The sequence below is a fragment of the Monodon monoceros genome, unplaced genomic scaffold, assembly GCF_005190385.1.
Source record: "Monodon monoceros isolate NGI ecotype Baffin Bay Population unplaced genomic scaffold, NGI_Narwhal_1 Super_Scaffold_22, whole genome shotgun sequence".
NCBI lineage: Eukaryota > Metazoa > Chordata > Mammalia > Artiodactyla > Monodontidae > Monodon > Monodon monoceros.
In genome coordinates this window covers 86,381,088-86,400,281 of record NW_021703779.1, presented here as the reverse complement: position 1 = coordinate 86,400,281, position 19,194 = coordinate 86,381,088, and the positions used below count along the sequence as shown (strand labels likewise).

The window sequence follows — 19,194 nt, the reverse complement described above, 5'->3', positions numbered from 1 at the left end:
GTTGGCCCTGCATAATTTTTACCTTGGAGTGGGGGCAGCTGTGAGGCTAGTGGCTGAAGCTCAGACTCACTGAAATCTGAGCTTGGTCTAGCATCAGGGTCTGATCCAGCACTCTTTTACTTTTAGTTTAGCTATTAACAGATAACAATTACCAAGGGATTGTATATTTTACCTCTTTCTTATTAGTCTGCATTTCCTTATTCATCCAGTGAGACAACTCCCCAGGAGTTGGAGTTGATGAAATAAAATTCATATTTTATGGCAAGACAAGAAAAATTTAAACATAAACTTTTTCTCTGCCCCTTTGGGCTTCCTCCCTCTCCCCTAGTGTGTATTGTGCATCTGCACTAACCAGACCTCCCTAGGAGATAACCTTCCTTCTTAATCTTGTAAGGGGTCATGATGGCCCCCTACTCACTTTGTACATGCAGATCCGGATTGTGTAAACTGTCAATACATCACTTGATATATAATCCTTTGTCTCAAAAATGTATATAACTGTACTTTGACCTCTAACAGGTGGAACAGTCCTCAGAGCTTTCTGAAAGTCTGCCTTCCTAGTTATAATCCTCAGGTTGTCTCAAATAAAATTTTCTATTTCTTTCTTAGACTGTCAATTTTTCATCAACAGATCGATCCCTAAATTCCATTGGTAACTTTTACCCTTAGTAATGGATTGTAGCACAGCTGTTGCTCCATACCATGCACGATCATGAATCAAAGGTTCCTCAACCCCCACCCTTTCATCCTTTCTTTTCCCAAACTACATGTTTATGTGAGCCAGGGCTTTCTAGCAAATCCCACTTCTCTGACACCAACTAAAGTGGTTCTGAACCCAATTCCAATGTGTGTGTGTCGGGGTGTTGGGGGGAAGATAGTTTCCTACAACAACAACAATTCTCAAATGCCAGCAAGGTGTCCTAGGATTAAACTTAATTATGACACTATCTACCCAGAGAGAGCATCAGAGTCCACAGGTCAGGGGCTCAGTCCCACAAGACTGCTCTCCACTTCAAATGTCAATCTCAAGCCCAGGTTGTTACTTGTGCTTCTGACTGACCAACTACAGATTGGAGGTTTCCACGACTCCCTCCTTGGACTTCAGATGCCAACTGCGAATCCAGGTTGCTACCTGTACGGCTAGACAGCTACCACCTGGCTATAAATTAGAGGTTCCTACGGCTTCCTCCTTGATTTCAATTAATTTGCTAGAGTGGCTTACAGAATTCAGAGAAACATTTTACCTACCAGATTACTGGTTTATTACCAAAGGATGTAATTCAGAAACAGCCAGATGGATACATAGGGCAAGGTATGGAGAATGGGTACAGAGCTTCCATGCACTCTCCCAATGCTCCACTGTCCCAGAATCTCCCCATGTTCTCCAACTCAGAAGCTCTCCAAACCCCATCATTTTGGGTGTTTACGGAGGCTTCATTACATAGGCATGATTGATTAAATCATTGGCCATTGGTGGTTGATTCAACTTCTAGCCTCTCTCCCCTCCCAGGAAGTAATAGGAGGGGTTTCGACTGAATATTACGACCTTCTAATCACAGAGTTGGTTCCTCCGGCGACAGACACCATCTTTGGTGCTTTCCAAAAGTCACCTCATTAACATAAACCCAGTTGTGGTGGAAAAAGGCTTGTTATGAGTAATAAAACACCTGTTTCACCATAATGGCTCTGAAGTGGATTTTAGAAACTGAGGACAAGAGACCACATATTATGACAAAATGGCTCCCATTGTTCTTATCATTCAGGAAATTTCAAAGGTTTCAGGAGCTGTGAGCCAGGAACCATGGATAGAGACCAAATATATATGAGAAGTATATTTTGGTCCTCTGAATGACCAATTATATTACTTATATATCACAACATCACAGAAAGCTTACTACAATAACTACAGCAATCTAAACAGTATGGTACCAACATAAAGATAGACATATAAACCAGTGAAACAGAATAAAGAGCCATGAAATAAACCCTTGCATATGTGGCCAAATGATTTTTGACAAGGGTACCAAGATCATTCAATGGTAAATGGACATTCTTTTCAAGAAATGGTATTGGGAAAACTGATATCCACATGCAAAAGAATGGATTTGGAGCTTTACCTTATACCACATACCAAAATTAACTCAAAATGGATCAATGACAAACTCAAGAGCTAAAATTTTGAAACTCTTAGAAGAAAACATAGGAAAGAACTTTATGGCATTGAGTTTGGCAATGATTTCTTGGATAGGACACCAAAACATAAAAAAAGATAAATTGGACTTTGTCAAAATTAAAAACTTATGTGCATCAAAAGACCCTTTCAAGACCAGTGAAAAGGCAAGCCACAGAATGGGAGAAAATACTTGCAAATCATAATATATGATAATGGATTAATATCAAGAATATTTAAAGGACTCCTAAAACCTAACAACAATAACAAAAAAGTCAAACAACCCTATTTTTAAGGATTTATTTTTAAGGGCAAAGGCCTCAAATAGACATTATTTTCAAAGAAGATATGTAAATGGCCAATAAGCACATGAAAAGATGCACAACATCACTAGTCATTAGGGAAATACAAAGCAAAACCATGAGATACCACCTCACACACATTAAGATGGGTATTATCAAAACACAGAAAATAACAAATGTTGGCAAGGATGTGGAGAAATTGATACCCATGTGCATTTTTGATGTGAATGAAAAATGATTCAGCCACTGTGGAAAACAGTATGTCAGTTCTTCAAAATGATTAAACATAGAATTACCATATGATGTAACAATTCCACTTCCAGTTATTTACCCAAAATAATTGAAAGCAAGGGCTCAAACAGGTATTTTTACCACCAATGTTCTTAGCAGCATGATTCACAACAGCCAAAAATTGGAAACAACCAAAATGTCCATTGACAGATGTATAGATAAACAAAATGTGGTATATACAAACAATGAAATGTTATTCAGTCTTAAAAAGAAGTAAAATTTTGATACATGCTACAAGGATAAACTTTGAAAATATTATGCTATATGAAACAGCCAGACAGACACAAAGTAACAAATATTATAGATACATTCTAGATACATTGTATCTAGATTTGTCAAATTTGTAGAGATAGAAAATAGAATAGTGCTCACAAGGGCCTGATCAGAGTGGGTAGTGGGAAGTTATTGTTTAATGGATACAGAGTTTCAGTTTGGGATGATAAAAAAAAGTTCTGGAGATTGATATTGATGATGGTTAAATGACAGTGTAAATGTACTTAATGTCACTGAACTATACACATAAAATTGGTTAAAATGGCAAACCTTATATGTTATTTTACCATAAGTTTCTAAAAACCATAGAAATGTACAATACAAAGGGTGAACCCTAATATACACTAAGGACTTTAGTTAGTAATAATGTATCAATATTCATTCATCAACTGTAACAAATATATCACACTAATGCAAGAGGCTAATAATATGGGAAACTGTGTGTAGGGAAAGGAGGTGGTGGAGAAGAAGTAGTAGCATAGGGCTTCCCTGGTGGCGCAGTGGTTGAGAATCTGCCTGCCATTGCAGGGGACATGGGTTCGAGCCCTGGTCTGGGAGGATCCCACATGCCGCAGAGCAACTAGGACCGTGAGCCACAACTACTGAGCCTGCGCGTCTGGAGCCTATGTTCCGCAACAAGAAAGGCCGTGATAGCGAGAGGCCCATGCACTGCGATGAAGAGTGGCCCCCGCTTGCCACAACTAGAGAAAGCCCTTGCACAGAAACGAAGACCCAACACAGCCAAAAATAAATAAATAAATTAATTAATTAAGAAAAAAAGAATGGAGGGCAATGTCTACACTATATACTGAGTCCCCTTAAAAAAAAAAAAGAAGTAGTAGTATAGGGGAGCTCTCTGTACTATCTGCTTAATTTTTCTATAAACCTAAAACTGCTCTAAAACATAAAGTCAAATAATTTTTTAAATGCCAGTATTATTGCATTTTTGGTTTGTTATTCCTTGTTTTTATTCCAGTGTATTTTATTTATTCATTTATTTTTATTAAAGTATAGTTGAGACAATATTATGTTAGTGTCAGGTGTACAACATAGTGATCCAACAATTAAGTACATTAAGAAATGATCACTACAAGTCCAGTAACCATCTGTCACCATACAAAATTATTACAGTATTATTGACTCTATTCTTTATGCTGTATATTACATCTCCATGACTTATTTTATGACTGAAAGTTTGTTATCTCTTAATCCTCTTCATCTACTGTCCCATAATCCCCACTCCCCTCCCCTCTGGCAACCACATATTTGCTCCCTGTATCTGTAAGTCTGTTCATGTTTTTCCAGGGTTTCTTTTTGTTTTCTTTTTCTTTTTTTTTTTTTGGCCATGCAGTTTACGGGATTTCAGTTCCCTGACCAGGAATTAAACCTGGGCCACAGCACTGAAATCCCAGAATCCTAACCACTAGGCCACCAAGGAACTCCCACTGTTTCCATTTTGTTTTGTTTGTTTTGTTATTTAGATTCCACATGTAAGTGAGCTCATATGGTACTTGTCTTTCTCTGTCTGATTTATTTCACTTAGCAAACCATCAACAAAACAAAAAGACAACCTACTGAATGGCAGAAAATAATTGCAAATGATACGTCCAATAAGAGGTTAATATCCAAATTATAAAGAAATCACACAACTCAATATAAAAAAAGAAAAATGAACAATCCAATTAAAAGATGGGCAGAGAACCTGAATAGACATTTCTCTAAAGAAGACAGACAGATGGCCAATAGACACATGAAAAGATGCTCAACATCACTAATCATCAGGGAAATGCAGGTCTAAACCACAATATCACCCCATACCTGTTAGAAAGGCTATTATCAAAAAGACAAGAAGTAACATGTTGGCGAGGATGTGGAGAAAAGGGAACCCTCATGCACTGTTGGTGGGAATGTAAATTGGTGCAGCCACTATGGAAAAAACAGTATGGAAGTTCCTCAAAAAATTAAAAATAGAACTAGCATACCATCCAGCAACTCCACTTCTGAGTATTTACCCGAAGAAAACAAAAACACTAATTTGAAAAGATATATGCACCCCTATACTCATTGCGGCATTATTTAGAATAGCCAAGATGTGGAAACAACCTAGATGTCCATCAATAGATGAATGGACAAAGAAGATACACACACTCATTACTGAGTAATAACTTTTCATTCTGTCTTGGTGTGTGTATGTGTGTGACATCATCAGTATCGGCATCTGAACCAAATCTGGGGTGATAGTGTATTCTGTCTCTGAGGGGTGGCCACAACAGTCCCAGAAAGAAAATATATTTTTCTGTATAGTGGAGCCATGGGTTTCTTGCAGAATGAAGAGAAAGGGAGAGGGAATTAATTGTAAAGCTTTTCACTTAATAGAGTTGTTCATCTAGGCTATCTTTGGTAATTTTAATATTGTATTTCAAAACTTTACTATATATATAATGACATTAATGGATTTATGTAAATTATAAAAGTTCCTACCATTGTTCTTGGTATACCAGAAAAATGACATTACTTTAACAGGAGGCTCAAATGGAAAAGGCACAACCTTTGAGCCATTTCCTCTTGTTTCTTATCCACTTGAGATTTATACACCAAGGGGTGACAGCCACAGAAGTTTTTGTTTTTCATACCAGACTAGTTTTGACTCAGAAGAAATTATCTGTTATGAAAACTGAAGAATGATAGTGTGCCCCTCCTCTAAAAGCTTTTTTGTACTTGGTCACTGGCTCACTGAGGGATGAATCATTAGTTCTGGATGAGGATTTCTCACCTAAGGTGCTTCAGAGAGCCTGAAGTCCCATGTGGCTTGAATGCAGGTGGGATATAATGGGGACAATGAAAATATGCTGAAGGATATAGAGCCTTGAAAGACTTGCTAGGGAATTTGGTGATATTTTATAGATGGATTCCCCTGAAAGTTCCTCATTTAAAATTGAGGGTGGGTAAATAAATAAATAAATAGATAGATAGATAGATAAATAAATAAATAAATAAATAAAATTGAGGGCCCAGCAAAGGATCGGTAGGTGCTAATAGTCCAGTTGTGTTGCAGGAAGATTTCCTGCTTTACTTGATGACAGGAAAGATGAGAAATCTACACTGATTTTTACCCCCAGCCAGCAACATATTGAGACAAGTAACATCTGGATCAGCCCTGATACTACATGGGCTTGCCTGAATTATTTTTCCAGAAAAGGACATGAAACAAGAGATGAGCAATGGGGTTTTGACTTTGAGTACACCCCAGAAACAATTTGGGAACTGACTCTGTCTTCCATAATTCATACTCAAGGACAGACCATCAGCTTCTTGCTTTGATACAATACCTATATACCCCAAACTCACCCTTCTCTTTAACTAATGGAAAATTTCACAGCCATCAACTGATTAAGTGTGTGCTCCACAGGGCATTTGAGACACAGAATATTTCCAAAGGGTCTGGTCCAATTGTACTGCGAAGATCCCCAATTCTGAAAGCAGTACCCACAGCTAGAATTCCAGACTATGGGAGTTTTGTGGATTAAAAACCAAGTTATAAAGAATGCCAAAAATCATCTAAGTTGCAACTGTATGTTGCAAAAAGCCTACCTACATTTTTTCACCCTTAATGCACAAATGTGGCTGGTTGTCTTTCATTTTAACTCCTAGATATACAGAAGGTAGATTCAGATTTGACCTCAACAGAAATTAAACTAAAGATAGCTGCTAAAACTAGGGGTACATGACACCTTGTTGAGATTTGTAGGTTTAGGCCTTCCCCCAAACACATAAAAAGTTAGGAGAAGAAGCTCAATAGAAAGACCAGTAATTGTACACTGTATTTCTCAATACCCAATTTCCCAATTCTGGGCAGTTAAGGAAAGAGGAATGATAACAGCAAAGGAGACAGAGGGTAGGAGAGGCAGAGGTGACCCCAGATCCCAATCTAAACTCTGGCATTCTATGCCACAAACTCTTAACCAGAACTTAGCTTTTGTTAGGTATAAACAGGAGGAGCTGAGGTAGTATAGACAACATGGCTTCAGCTCTGTAAACTGTACAAATAAATAGGATAGTGGGATTAGGGGAAGTAATTTCTTCCTAACCACACACTCCTAAAGGACTTTGGTCTCCTGTGGCTGCCTCATAGAGCTGAGCTCTAATCAAAAGGGATCAGCACAAACAGGGCACTGTCATCAAGCATAGGTGCAAATCACCAAGTCCAAAGCATTGGTCAGCAAACAAAAGTAAATATGAGAGCAAACAGTCATAAAGATGGGGCAAATGAGATTTTCTATGAAGCAATTTTTTTGGTTAGACCCTAGAAAGGCCCTCCTCTGAGACCCAGGAATACGGGGAGTGGGGGAGCCTCAGATGAAGCAGTAAACTTGGTACCCCAAGATGGGGCACCTGGATGTTGAGGGTACAGTGGGACTAGGTCCTTTTAGAACCACACTTCCATGGCTTTGCTAAATGGGAATGAAAACCAGGAATTTTCCTGGAGGTTAAAAAGCTTCAAGATATCCTGATAAGACATCTTATGTGAAAGGCTGAGCACAAGTTCTGGGACTCAAACTGGAATGAAAGCATCTGTGTTCCTTTACTCCTAAGTCTATGTCTTCACCCCTTTCCCCAGGTCTGCCCAGATGTCAGCCAGTAGCACAGTCCTGTCTTCTTGTGTACAGAGTGATTCTACTCTTTGAACATGCTGAAACTAAATGATCTTTCAATATAAACTTGTTTTGTTTGTACCCCACTACAGACGCAGACAGTGCTCTTTATTATTCTGTTACTTGTGCTTTATCCCTCTGACTAGACTTCAACTGAAGAACTAGGACAATGTTTTCACCAGTTTTAGCATGCAACTTTATTTACATGTAAATGAAGTATTAAATGAATACACTTATGTCAATATAAAGCACAGAAATATAGTTTACTCAGGATGAATAAGTTCATTATTAGGTCATATTGCAGAAATACTAAAAATATCTTAATTTATATAGCACTGTAAAAATCAACAAACATTCAAGCTCTCAAGATCATTTGGTATCCATAAAACTGGCTCCTTCAATCAGCACAGATGGCATAAATATTGAACTTATAATATGCATTCATTTCATATTACAACACCAAAAAATTATTCAAGGCTTTGTGAGAACATACGGCTATTCAGAGTTTGAGTATTAATCGTATAACTTTCTCTCTCACCTCAGGATCACTATGCTCTGCTAAGTCTTGTAGTTTCTGACCAAACTGTTTTGCTTCCTGGAATATGGAAATAAGTTCAGATTTAGTGAACTCTTCCTTGGTAAATAGCTTCACCTTCTTTTTGAATTGGAAATTTATATTCTCAAATATTTCAATGATATTAAGAATATTGGCCTTTGACTCATTTTTGTTAAACGGCGCAACCAATGATGACAGTACTTTGGCACTGATCAGTTCTCTTGTATTGGCTTGATTTTTAGACAAGCGCGAAAACACTTTTAAAACATAAAACTTGGTTTTGCCACTTCCCTTGTTTAACAAGGTGAGGAAATCTGGAATGTAATTGACAATCATATGGTGGTCCTCAAATTTTACACTCAGCTGCACTAATAATTTTAGTCCAGCCAGTTGCTCAGGGGAGTTCAAAGGAAAAGAGATTATGTCCTTACAAACTTGGTTTACATATGACTCTCCTGTTTTTGGTTCTCCAGAAGACTCAGAGTTGTCATCCACCATATTTAAAGTTCTAGGGTGTTCTTTAACATTGGGATTATTGACCAAGTTTTCAATCATAACAGTAATACCTACATCATGAATTATATCTTGGGTAAATGGATAAGCAGGACTGATACCCATTATCATTGTAGCTATTTCATGAATGAAAGGATCCTTAGTTAACTTAAGTAGGGCAACGAGTTTATCAAACTCTTTAGGCTCTAAACTAAAAACATGTGATTTGCAGCGGCAGGCTTTTGGATTGGGCCCATACTTTTCCCTATACTTAACCTGTTTTTTGAGCTCAGCTAAGGTCTGGAAGTAAGGCCCATTATAGGGTGGGATCTTGGTCAGAGGCCGAATCCCCAGAGGAGTTTCAATCAAGGTCTCAACCAGAGTCCAGTTCCCTTCTGGAGGCAAGGATCGCTCCCCTCCCTCTACTGGGACTAGGACACAAAACCTGGCCCTTGACCATGCTGCCGCTTTTTGCTTTATAGTAAGTTCGGGTTTGGGCTTGGGCTTGGGCTTTTCCTGGATCTTACGTGGAGGCTTATACACTTGAAAAGGGGTCTCTTCTTCAGGCCAGAACCAGGATCCTACACTAGGCTCTTCTCCCGTCCAAAACCAAGAGCAGACATTTTCTTCAGCCTCATCACTGGACTCAATTACAATACCAGCTCTGTCCCCCACCCTCAACTTGATGCTGGCCTCTCTCCTTCTCTGGGACCTGGACCCAATATTGTCTTTATCATCAGCCTTAGCAAAGGACCTGATATTGACTTCACTTCCAGCACCAGCCTTGACTTCATACTTGGTCACAGCACTGACCCTGGACATAGGCATGGCCTTTGACTTGGTTTCGGACACTATACCAGGTTCTGTAGGGGGGTCTGCCTTAGTCTCAGCCATAACTCTAGTCTTAGTTTTAGCTTCCATCTTGCTCACTTCCCTTGTCAAGGCACGGCCTCAGCGTAGGTCACTGCCTGTATCCTGGCCATTGCTCCATCCCCAGGCTTGGCCTGGGTCACTGGTCCTGTTTCCGATTCTGCCTCAGCCACTGCCTTGGCATGGATCTTAGCCTTGGCTCTAGTGTTGGCAGGGCCACAGATTCCAGCTTTCAGGCCAGCCCCAGCCCCTCCTCTGCCCTTGCCTTAGCCTCGAAGCCAGTCATGATCCAAGTTAAAGGCAAGGCCAAGTTATGTATCCCCACCCCCGTCTCAGCCTTGACTGAAGGTCTCTCCCAAGTTGGTGTTTTCATACAAAGTCCAGTTGTCACTCAGCCCCCTTTCCAACTATAGGCTCTGCCAGTGATATAAACAACGTGCAGAGGAAGCTCACTCAGGGAAAGGAAGGATGGCTGTGTGCCTGAGCGCAGCCCTGTGGAGGGTGGTGGTCTTCAGCCACTCCAAGGCCACCAGATCTGCCACTGAAGTTGGACCTAGGGGTGGAGGAAGGAAATGGGGCTTTGAGTCTTTTCCAACTTTTTGCTCATGTTGATTAGCACAGAGAGACAGGAAAGTATGAAAATTCAGTGCTAAGTGTAAAAGGTAGATAATTAGCAAACTCCTTCTCCCTTCATTTCATGCTCCCTCCTGTAGTCGCAACTACTGTAGTTGCAACCGATCTTTTTTCCAGACACAAAACAGAGTATGGAGAGTGGAAAAGCTGAATGGGAGTGAGAGACTGAAGATTCCCTAGACTGGCTCTCTACCCCTACCACACCCAAGCAGATCTCCACTACTTCATCCTACAGGTCTACTGAGGAAGTCTCCACATACACTAACCTTCTCTGATCTGGAGTAATTTTCTCCTCCTTTCCTTGCTTCCAATGATGACAAGCCCTACAGCAGACCTAAAGGCAGATCTATGGACAAATAAACAAACAGGAGGATTGGAAACTGATCTCTTGGTAGACTGACTTTGGTCCCTGGTCCCTATATATGTAGTTTGTCTAGTGTTTCCCTCCTTCTGGTCCCTTCCCCCATTGCCTGCTTCAGGACTGCTCCTCCTCTCTGTTTCCCACCATTTTCCACTTCAGTGACTGCCCTGGCACTTCCCTGTTTCAAAAATGGACTGGGGTGAAGCATAAGAATAGGAAAACCAAGTGGGAAGTAATAAAAGCAGGTATTACCCTTCTATACCCCCAAAGCTTAGGAAGGCTCCCAACTAAATCAGCAGGGGACCAAACGGGTTAGTAAACTGGCAAAACAGAAGAGATAGAATTCTCTATCTCAATCACTCTACCCTGACACCAATCTAAACAGATATAGGACACATTTCTCTTCTTCATTATTTCCTAGCTTCAAGTTGGGTTGCCATTTACAAGCCTTCACAACAACTGAGAGTTCCACAGACCTAAGGACAGACCTACACGCAAAGATTCACAAATGCAGAGTTAAATAAATAAATAGAGACAATGGAGACCGAGCCCTTGGTAGAGATCAGTACGTAGGATACTGATCCTTTCTGGATACAAGTACCTGATTGCCAAAAATTTCTCTCTTTCTTCCTCCCCTCCCCCAAATCTCCAAGCTCCTCTGCTCCATTCTCAAAGTCTGACAATTCCCCTGCAGAGACAACTCGAAAATCGCTGCGAGATAGTGGTGGTGTTAGTAGGGATGGAATGCTCAAACCATGGAAATTGGCTTCGAAATCAAAGAAAAGTATGATTTCCAAATTTCATCTAAGTTCTTGTGTTTCCTTTTTCTCCCCAAAGCCTATCATTTTCTTCAACACAATGGGAATAAGGGAGGGCTGTTTGGAAAGCTCGCAGAAAGGAGATCTGGAATTTCCCCTAGATTCCTACCTGCTCTAGTCTTAGCCATCTACCACATCCAAGCACTGACCTCTCTACAGAAATTAAGCCAATTTTCTTTTTCTTATACCCTTTGAGGTTCACTGCCCCCTACCGGTCTTTCCAGAAACATAGAGTACCGCAAATGCAGAAACAGACCTACACATATAAACGCATGATACATACTCAACGACCCAATGAAAAGACAGTGGGAGAGACTTGGTTATTAATAGTTAGCCTAGTAACCAGGACAGGAGACCCTTTTCTAATCCAGGGCCTTGATTATCAAACACTTACAACCTCCTTTTACACTCTTTCCCTCCCAGGGCTCCCCAGACCACTGCTCTCACAGACAGCAGCAGCCCCTCCTCCTATTAATGTAATCCACCATTTCTCCGCTAGAAGCCGCTACTACACTCCTTTCCCTCCCCAAACATGGTGGGTGGGGGGAGGGCAGTGTCGGGAAATCAAGCTAGCAAGAGGCAGATCATTTTTAATTTATCATTGCGTGCCGCTCAAATGAACCCTGTCCCTCTCTCCCTCTCACCACCCGCGCCCCATGACCAAGTCACATCTCCCACGTTCATCTCTGACACCCATATCCACACTCCCAAGCAATGCCCGCCTTCTCACTGACCTGCTCTGCTTGGATGAGAGGCAGTTTTCTCATTTCCTTGCCTCGAGGGGTGCCGAACCCTAAGAAAGAGGGACGGACAGTCAGACGGATACAAGGACACGAGACAATGGCGGCGACTATGTTTGGGGTTTGGCCCGGCACGGCAGATTCATGACGAGATACCTGTTTTATCAGATAAAGGGCCGTAACTGGCAAACGACTGTAACTTTCTGGAATTTCCTTCTCCTTACCGCCCCCAGGACGCCTCAGGGACCCGCTCCTAGTGACTCTTAACAGCTACCTTTTCCTCCGCAGACTTTGTCTCTCCAAGTCCCCAGAACCAAAACCGAGCAGCTCTAGGGAAGTTGAAGGCGATCCGGCCTCACGGAAGCGGAGTGATACCAGGCCTTGCATAGCGCCGCTTTCTCTGTCAGCGAGCTCCGTTCCGCCTACCCTGGCTGTTTCGGTACTGGAGTGGGCAGGGGCGGGGTCTGGATTTTTAGAAAGCAGCGCTGGACGGAGAGAAGCCGACTAAACCAAAGGGTCTCGGTATTAGTTCCCCTCTGTTAGGGAGCTCCTCCACCCCAAACCTACAATCTTTTCCCCTGAACTGAAATGTATACGGGTTTCGGGAGGTGACATCAGTGAATCCGCTTCGGCCTGATAAGGCGGACGGATACCAAAATATGGTTGTTACAAATTCCCTTCTCCAAAGCCTGCGGCCTGCTGTAGTGGGTGGGTTGGGGGAGGGGGCCGAGGTAAGAAGGTGAGGAAGGAGGCTCAAGACTGAAAGAGGAAGGTAAATTCTGATCTATTCCAAAAACTATGCGTCACCTTTATGAGAGAAGCCCCTTCACACCGCCCTTCTCAGCAATCAGCCTTTTGAAATAAAGGGCAGGGGCGGGGCGTCTGGAAAGCTGCTCTGGTCCGACTTGCTGATCAACATCAAACACCTTAGTCTTTTCTTGTTCTTCTCCTCTAAGTTTCTCGCCCTTATTGCCTACCGTATTTCTTGCACAGAAATAGTCGAAGGTAAGGTGGGATGAGAATATAGGGAAAGCACAGATGGACGGAGAGAAGCATATTAATACCAAACTACCCCGGTGTATACATAAGGCATTCTTATGCCCTGCCTCCCCTCCTGCAGCCCACGATATTTTCTGCACCTAAACACGCAGGAGCCTGAGCATGGGTATGTGGAAAACAACTCTGTACTCATGGAAGAGGATGAATCTCAAATATCTTTGTACTCTTGAGCCACCTCCCACCCCACACCCCCACCGCAGGGTTTCCTTATTTGTCACCTAAAATGGAAGGTGAAGTGGAAGAGAGTTAAGAAAGCAGCACTAAAGTGAGAAGGGATTAAATGCCAAACTATCTCGTTGTGGGGCCCTTTTTACGCCTGACCCACCATATTGCCTGCACAAAAAGTCAGATGAGGTAGAGGAAATATCAGAAAAGGAGGCTGGAAGAGGAGAGGCGATTTGAGGCCAGACCACCCCGGAGGTTCTGGGCAGCCCTCCCCAGTTCTGCTTTCACTGTTTCTGGGACCACGGAGGGGAGGAAGGTGGGAGGCGGCGCCCGTGGAGGCCTAGCCACTGCCCCTCTTCTAAGGGATGACAGCCCTAGATAGACCTCTGGCCTGAGGAAACAAATCACCTGTCTGCGCCAGTGTTGTCATTCTTTCTGCCACACTGCCATTTTCTCAGTCACAGTGGTAGCACACTTTGCCATTTCGCCATCCCCACAGTTGCCCAGGAAAGAGGGCCTTTCCCTGTCAGAACCCGCAGCGCCTCAGACAACCCTCCCTGTCTCACCCCACAGCCAGGTGTCAGGCACCAGGTAGGGCCTCACCTGGCTCCTCTTCACTGTCCTCTCTAAGGAAAAAGGGACACTACCCATGCACTTCTCAAGGGAGATCCTAGCTGCTCTCCTGACTTCTCTCACCACTACATCCTGCCTAATGAATGCATATGCTCATTCTCCCTGAATATATATATATATATTTTTTTTTTTTTTTTGATTTTCCATTCCAAGTTGAAAAAAGTGAGGGGCCATTGAGTCATGAAAATTCCATGGCACCTTCTGCTGTTTGCAGATCTAGGCCTATCTCTAGGTTTGTCTTTGTCTTTGATGTCTGTAACCCCAAGGCTTAGCCTAGAGTCTGCCATATGGGAGATGCTCTGTGTATAATTTTCAGTGGAGGAAGGAAGCAAAGATTTTTTAAAAATACATTTTGGAAAGAAACCTGGAGAATCTAAATATCACATTTTGCGATGAACATTTGGGAGGATACACGTAATTTAGATTTGATAGGTTTTTTTCCCCTTTTCTGTCTTCTTTTCATGCTTGAAACTATGCCTTACTAAGCTCCTTAATATATAGCAAACCCCTATGAAATCATAAAGACCAGTGACCAACAATCCAGTAGAAAAATAAGCAAATATATGAACAGATTGTTCATAAAAAAGACAAATCAACATTTCTTAAATATATGAGAAAATCTTTCATCTCACTGATAATAACAGAAGTGAAAATTATAATTACAATGATATATTGTTTCTCATCAATCATATTGGCAAAGAACAAGAAGTTTGGAAACAAATTGGATTGGAGAAAAGGTGGGAAAACTGACATCCTTATACATTGTTAGTGGCTTGCCTCTTTTGGAGGGTAATCTATTGTTAGACAAATATGTGAAAGAGACTTGGAGGCTTACTTGTATGAACTTTTGTGTGTGCTTTTCGAATTTCTAACCTCATATTTATAATAACTATTCAAAAATAAATTTTAACTTAAATAAAATATGCCTTATAATCAGAGGATATTTTAAACACACCACATATTCTTAGAAATGCTCCAAATCCTCAGACTTACACACTTAGATTCTAAACCAGGCCACCATGTTAGTAAAAGACAGTGAGAAAGGCCCACTGGTTGTCTTAGAAATGTTTCCAATTCTGAAATGGCATTAACGAGGGTAGATGGTTTATCCTCCAAATTTGAAGGACAAACTTCCAAGAGGCCCTTAACTACACATTTCTCCTGTAAGATTCACAATCTATTTTACTGGGTAAGTCCATAATAAATGCTGTACAGGCACTATTACTACTATTAAAGATAATTGTGCTTTCCATCGAGGAGACTGTATCTGGATACATATAGAAGTGTGATGTGAAACAGCACTCTTGATACTTAGAAAATATCCAAAGAGCAGAAAGGGTAGCCATTGAAAATAATGATTATGGAAGATAAGCTTTCTATTTTTTAGGCATCTTTTTTGTTTTAGGGTAGTCCCAGATTTTGGTCCTTCCATTGGAGGAAACAAAGAATGGTGAGATAGTTCTCATGATTATACTCTTAACTGAGTTCATATGCTGCTTTAGAAATGTTCTTTGTTCTGAAAATCATTTAACTTCTTTTCTATTGCATTTTTAAAATTTTATTTATTTATTTATTTATGGCTGCATTGGGTCTTCATTGCTGCGTGCAGGCTTTCTCTAGTTGCGGCAAGCAGAGGCTACTTTTCATTGCAGTGTGCGGGCTTCTCATTGCGGTGGCTTCTCTTGTTATGTAGCACAGTCTCTAGGCATGTGGGCTTCCGTAGTTGTGGCACACAGGCTCAGTAGTTGTGGCACACGGGCTTAGTTGCTCCATGGCACGTGGGATCTTCCCAGACCAGGGCTCAAACCCATGTCCCCTGTATTGGCAGGCAGATTCTTAACCACTGTGCCACCAGGGAAGTCCTATTGCAATTTTTTTTGTGTGTGGTACGCGGGCCTCTCACTGTTGTGGCCTCTCCCGTTGCGGAGCACAGGCTCCGGACGCACAGGCTCAGCGGCCATAGCTCACAGGCCCAGCCGCTCCGCGGCATGTGGGATCTTCCCGGACCAGGGCACGAACCCGTGTCCCCTGAATTAGCAGGCGAACTCTCAACCACTGCGCCACCAGAGAGGCCCTTTGTTGTTGTTTTTTGTTTGTTTGTTTTGGGTTCTTTTTGCACCTATTGCAATTTTTTAAATTGAAGTTTCTGCGAATGTCTATTTTCCCTAACCTTTAACTTATTTTTTATTACCTAAGTTATATATGCTCACAGTAGAAAAATTGGTAATTATAAGAAAAACTTTTAGGAAAGGTATTGCATATACTAACACTGATAAATACTGCTAACATTTTGGTATATATCCTTCCAGGCATATCAGTGGCAGTCTGTGTCTACACAGACACACACATACACATGCATACACAAATAAACATATCTTCACCAAAAATGATTTCATTATGTTTATTTCACTGTAATCAGTTATCTTTCCAGCAGCATAAAACACGCTATTATTTCTCCTATTTTATTTTATTTATTTAGTATTTATTTTTTTATCATTTTTAACATCTTTATTGGAGTAAAATTGCTTTACAATGGTGTGTTAGTTTCTGCTGTATAACAAAGTGAATCAGCTATACGTATACATATATACCTATATCCCCTCCCTCTTGCATCTCCATTCCACGCTCCCAATCCCTCCCTTCTAGGTGGTCACAAAGCACTGCGCTGATTGCCCTGTGCAATGCGGCTGCTACCAACTAGCTACCTATTTTACATTTGGTAGTATATATATGTCCATGCTACTCTCTCACTTCATCCCAGATTATGCTTCCCCCCCCCCGTGTCCTTAAGTCCATTCTCTACGTCTGTGTCTTTATTCCTGTCCTGCCGCTGGGTTCTTCAGAACCTTTTGTTTTTTTTAGATTCCATATATATGTGTTAGCATATGGTATTTGTTTTTCTCTTTCTGACTTACTTTACTCTGTATGACAGACTCTAGGTCCATCCACCTCACTACAAATAACTCAATTTTGTTTCTTTTTATGGTTGAGTAATATTCCATTATATATATCTGCCACATCTTCTTTATCCAGTCACCTGTTGATGGACACTTAGGTTGCTTCCATGGCCTGGCTATTGTAAATAGAGCTGCAATGAACATTGTGGTACATGACTCTTTTTGAATTATGGTTTTCTCAGGGTATATGCCCAGTAGTGGGATTGCTGGGTCGTATGGTAGTTCTATTTTTAGTTTTATAAGGAACATACATACTGTTCTCCATAGTGGCTGTATCAATTTACATTCCCAGCAACAGTGCAAGAAGTTTCCCTTTTCTCCACACCCTCTCCAGGGTTTATTGTTTGTAGAGTTTTTGAAGATGGCCATTCCGACTGGTGTGAGATGATATCTCACTGTAGTTTTTATTTGCATTTCTCTAATGATTAATGATGTTGAGCATCCTTTCATGTGTTTGTTGGCAATCTGTATATCTTCTTTGGAGAAATGTCTGTTTAGGTCTTCTGCCCATTTTTGGATTGGATTGTTTTTTTTTTCTGATATTGAGCAGCATGAGCTTCTTGTCAGTTTTGGAGATTAATCCTTTGTCAGTTGCTTCATTTGCAAATATTTTTTCCCATTCTGAGGGTAGTCTTTTCATCTTGTTTATGGTTTCCTTTGCTGTGCAAAAGCTCTTAAGTTTCATTAGGTCCCATTTGTTTATTTTTGTTTTTATTTCCATTTCTCTAGGAGGTGAATCATAAAGAATCTTGCTGTGATTTCTGTCATAGAGTGTTCTGCCTGTGTTTTCCACTAAGACTTTGATAGTGTCTGGCCTTACATTTAGGTCTTTAATCCGTTTTGAGTTTATTTTTCTGTATGGTGTTAGGGAATGTTCTAATTTCATTCTTTTACATGTAGCTGTCCAGTTTTCCCAGCACCACTTGTTGAAGAGGCTGTATTTTCTCCATTGTGCATTCTTTCCTCCTTTATCAAAGATAAGCTGACCATATGTGCATAGGTTTATCTCTGGGTTTTCTACCCTGTTCCACTGATCTATATTTCTGTTTTTGTGCCAGTACTATACTGTCATGATTACTGAAGCTTTGTAGTATAGTCTGAAGTCAGGGAAACTGATTCCTCCAGCTCTGTTTTTCTTTCTCAAGATTGCTTTGGCATTCGGGGTCTTTCGTGTTTCCATATAAATTGTGAAATTTTTTGTTCTAGTTCTGTGAAAAATGCTAGTGGTAGTTTGATAGGGATTGCATTGAATCTGTAGATTGCTTTGGGTAGTAGAGTCATTTTCACAATGTTGATTCTTCCAATCCAAGAACATGGTATATCTCTCCATCTGTTTGTATCACCTTTAATTTCTTTCATCAGTGTCTTAAAGTTTTCTGCATACAGGTTTTTTGCCTCCTTAGGTAGGTTTATTCCTAGGTATTTTACTCTTTTTGTTGCAATGGTAAATGGGAGTGTCTCCTTAATTTCTCTTTCAGATTTTTCATCATTAGCATATAGGAATGCAAGAGATTTCTTTGCATTAATTTTGTATCCTGCTAATTTAACAAATTCATTGATTAGCTCTACTAGTTTTCTGGTAGCATCTTTAGGATTCTCTATGTATAGTATCATGTCATCTGCAAACAGTGACAGTTTTACTTCTTCTTTTCTGATTTGGATTCCTGTTATTTCTTTTTCTTCTCTGATTGCTGTGGCTAAAACTTCCAAAACTACATTGAATAATAGTGGTGAGAGTGGGCAACCTTGTCTTGTTTCTGATGTTAATGGAAATGGTTTCAGTTTTTCACCATTGAGAACAATGTTGGCTGTGGGTTTGTCATATATGGCTTTTATTATGTTGAGGTACGTACCCTCTATGCCTACTTTCTGGAGAATTTTTATCATAAATGGGTGTTGAATTTTGTCAAAAGCTTTTTCTGCATCTATTGAAATGATCATATGGATTTTATCCTTCAATTTGTTAATATGGTGTATCACATTGATCGATTTGCGTATATTGAAGAATCCTTGCATTCCTGGGTTAAACCCCACTTGATCATGGTGTATGATCCTTTTAATGTGCTGTTGGATTCTGTTTGCTAGTATTTTGTTGAGCATTTTTGCATCTATGTTCATCAGTGATATTAGCCTGTAATTTTCTTTCTTTGTGACATCTTTGTCTGGTTTTGGTATCAGGGTGATGGTGGCCTCGTAGAATGAGTTTGGGAGTGTTCCTTCCT

The 19,194-nt window shown here is 40.7% G+C and overlaps 2 protein-coding genes and 1 long non-coding RNA gene across 3 annotated transcripts in view; 1 reads left to right on the top strand and 2 right to left on the bottom strand.

The window, feature by feature from the left end:
• Positions 1 to 19,194, top strand: part of NXF3 (nuclear RNA export factor 3) — a 1,139,741-nt gene that overhangs the window by 593,389 nt on the left and 527,158 nt on the right. The gene's annotated exons all lie outside the window — the stretch shown is intronic.
• Positions 1 to 19,194, bottom strand: part of LOC114905733 — a 336,532-nt gene that overhangs the window by 181,075 nt on the left and 136,263 nt on the right. The gene's annotated exons all lie outside the window — the stretch shown is intronic.
• On the bottom strand, positions 7,871 to 9,857 carry ARMCX5 (armadillo repeat containing X-linked 5). The gene is given in 2 exon segments (XM_029240094.1): positions 7,871 to 9,683; positions 9,686 to 9,857. Coding segments are annotated over 2 exon segments (1,530 nt in total). The 5' UTR covers positions 9,720 to 9,857; the 3' UTR covers positions 7,871 to 8,187.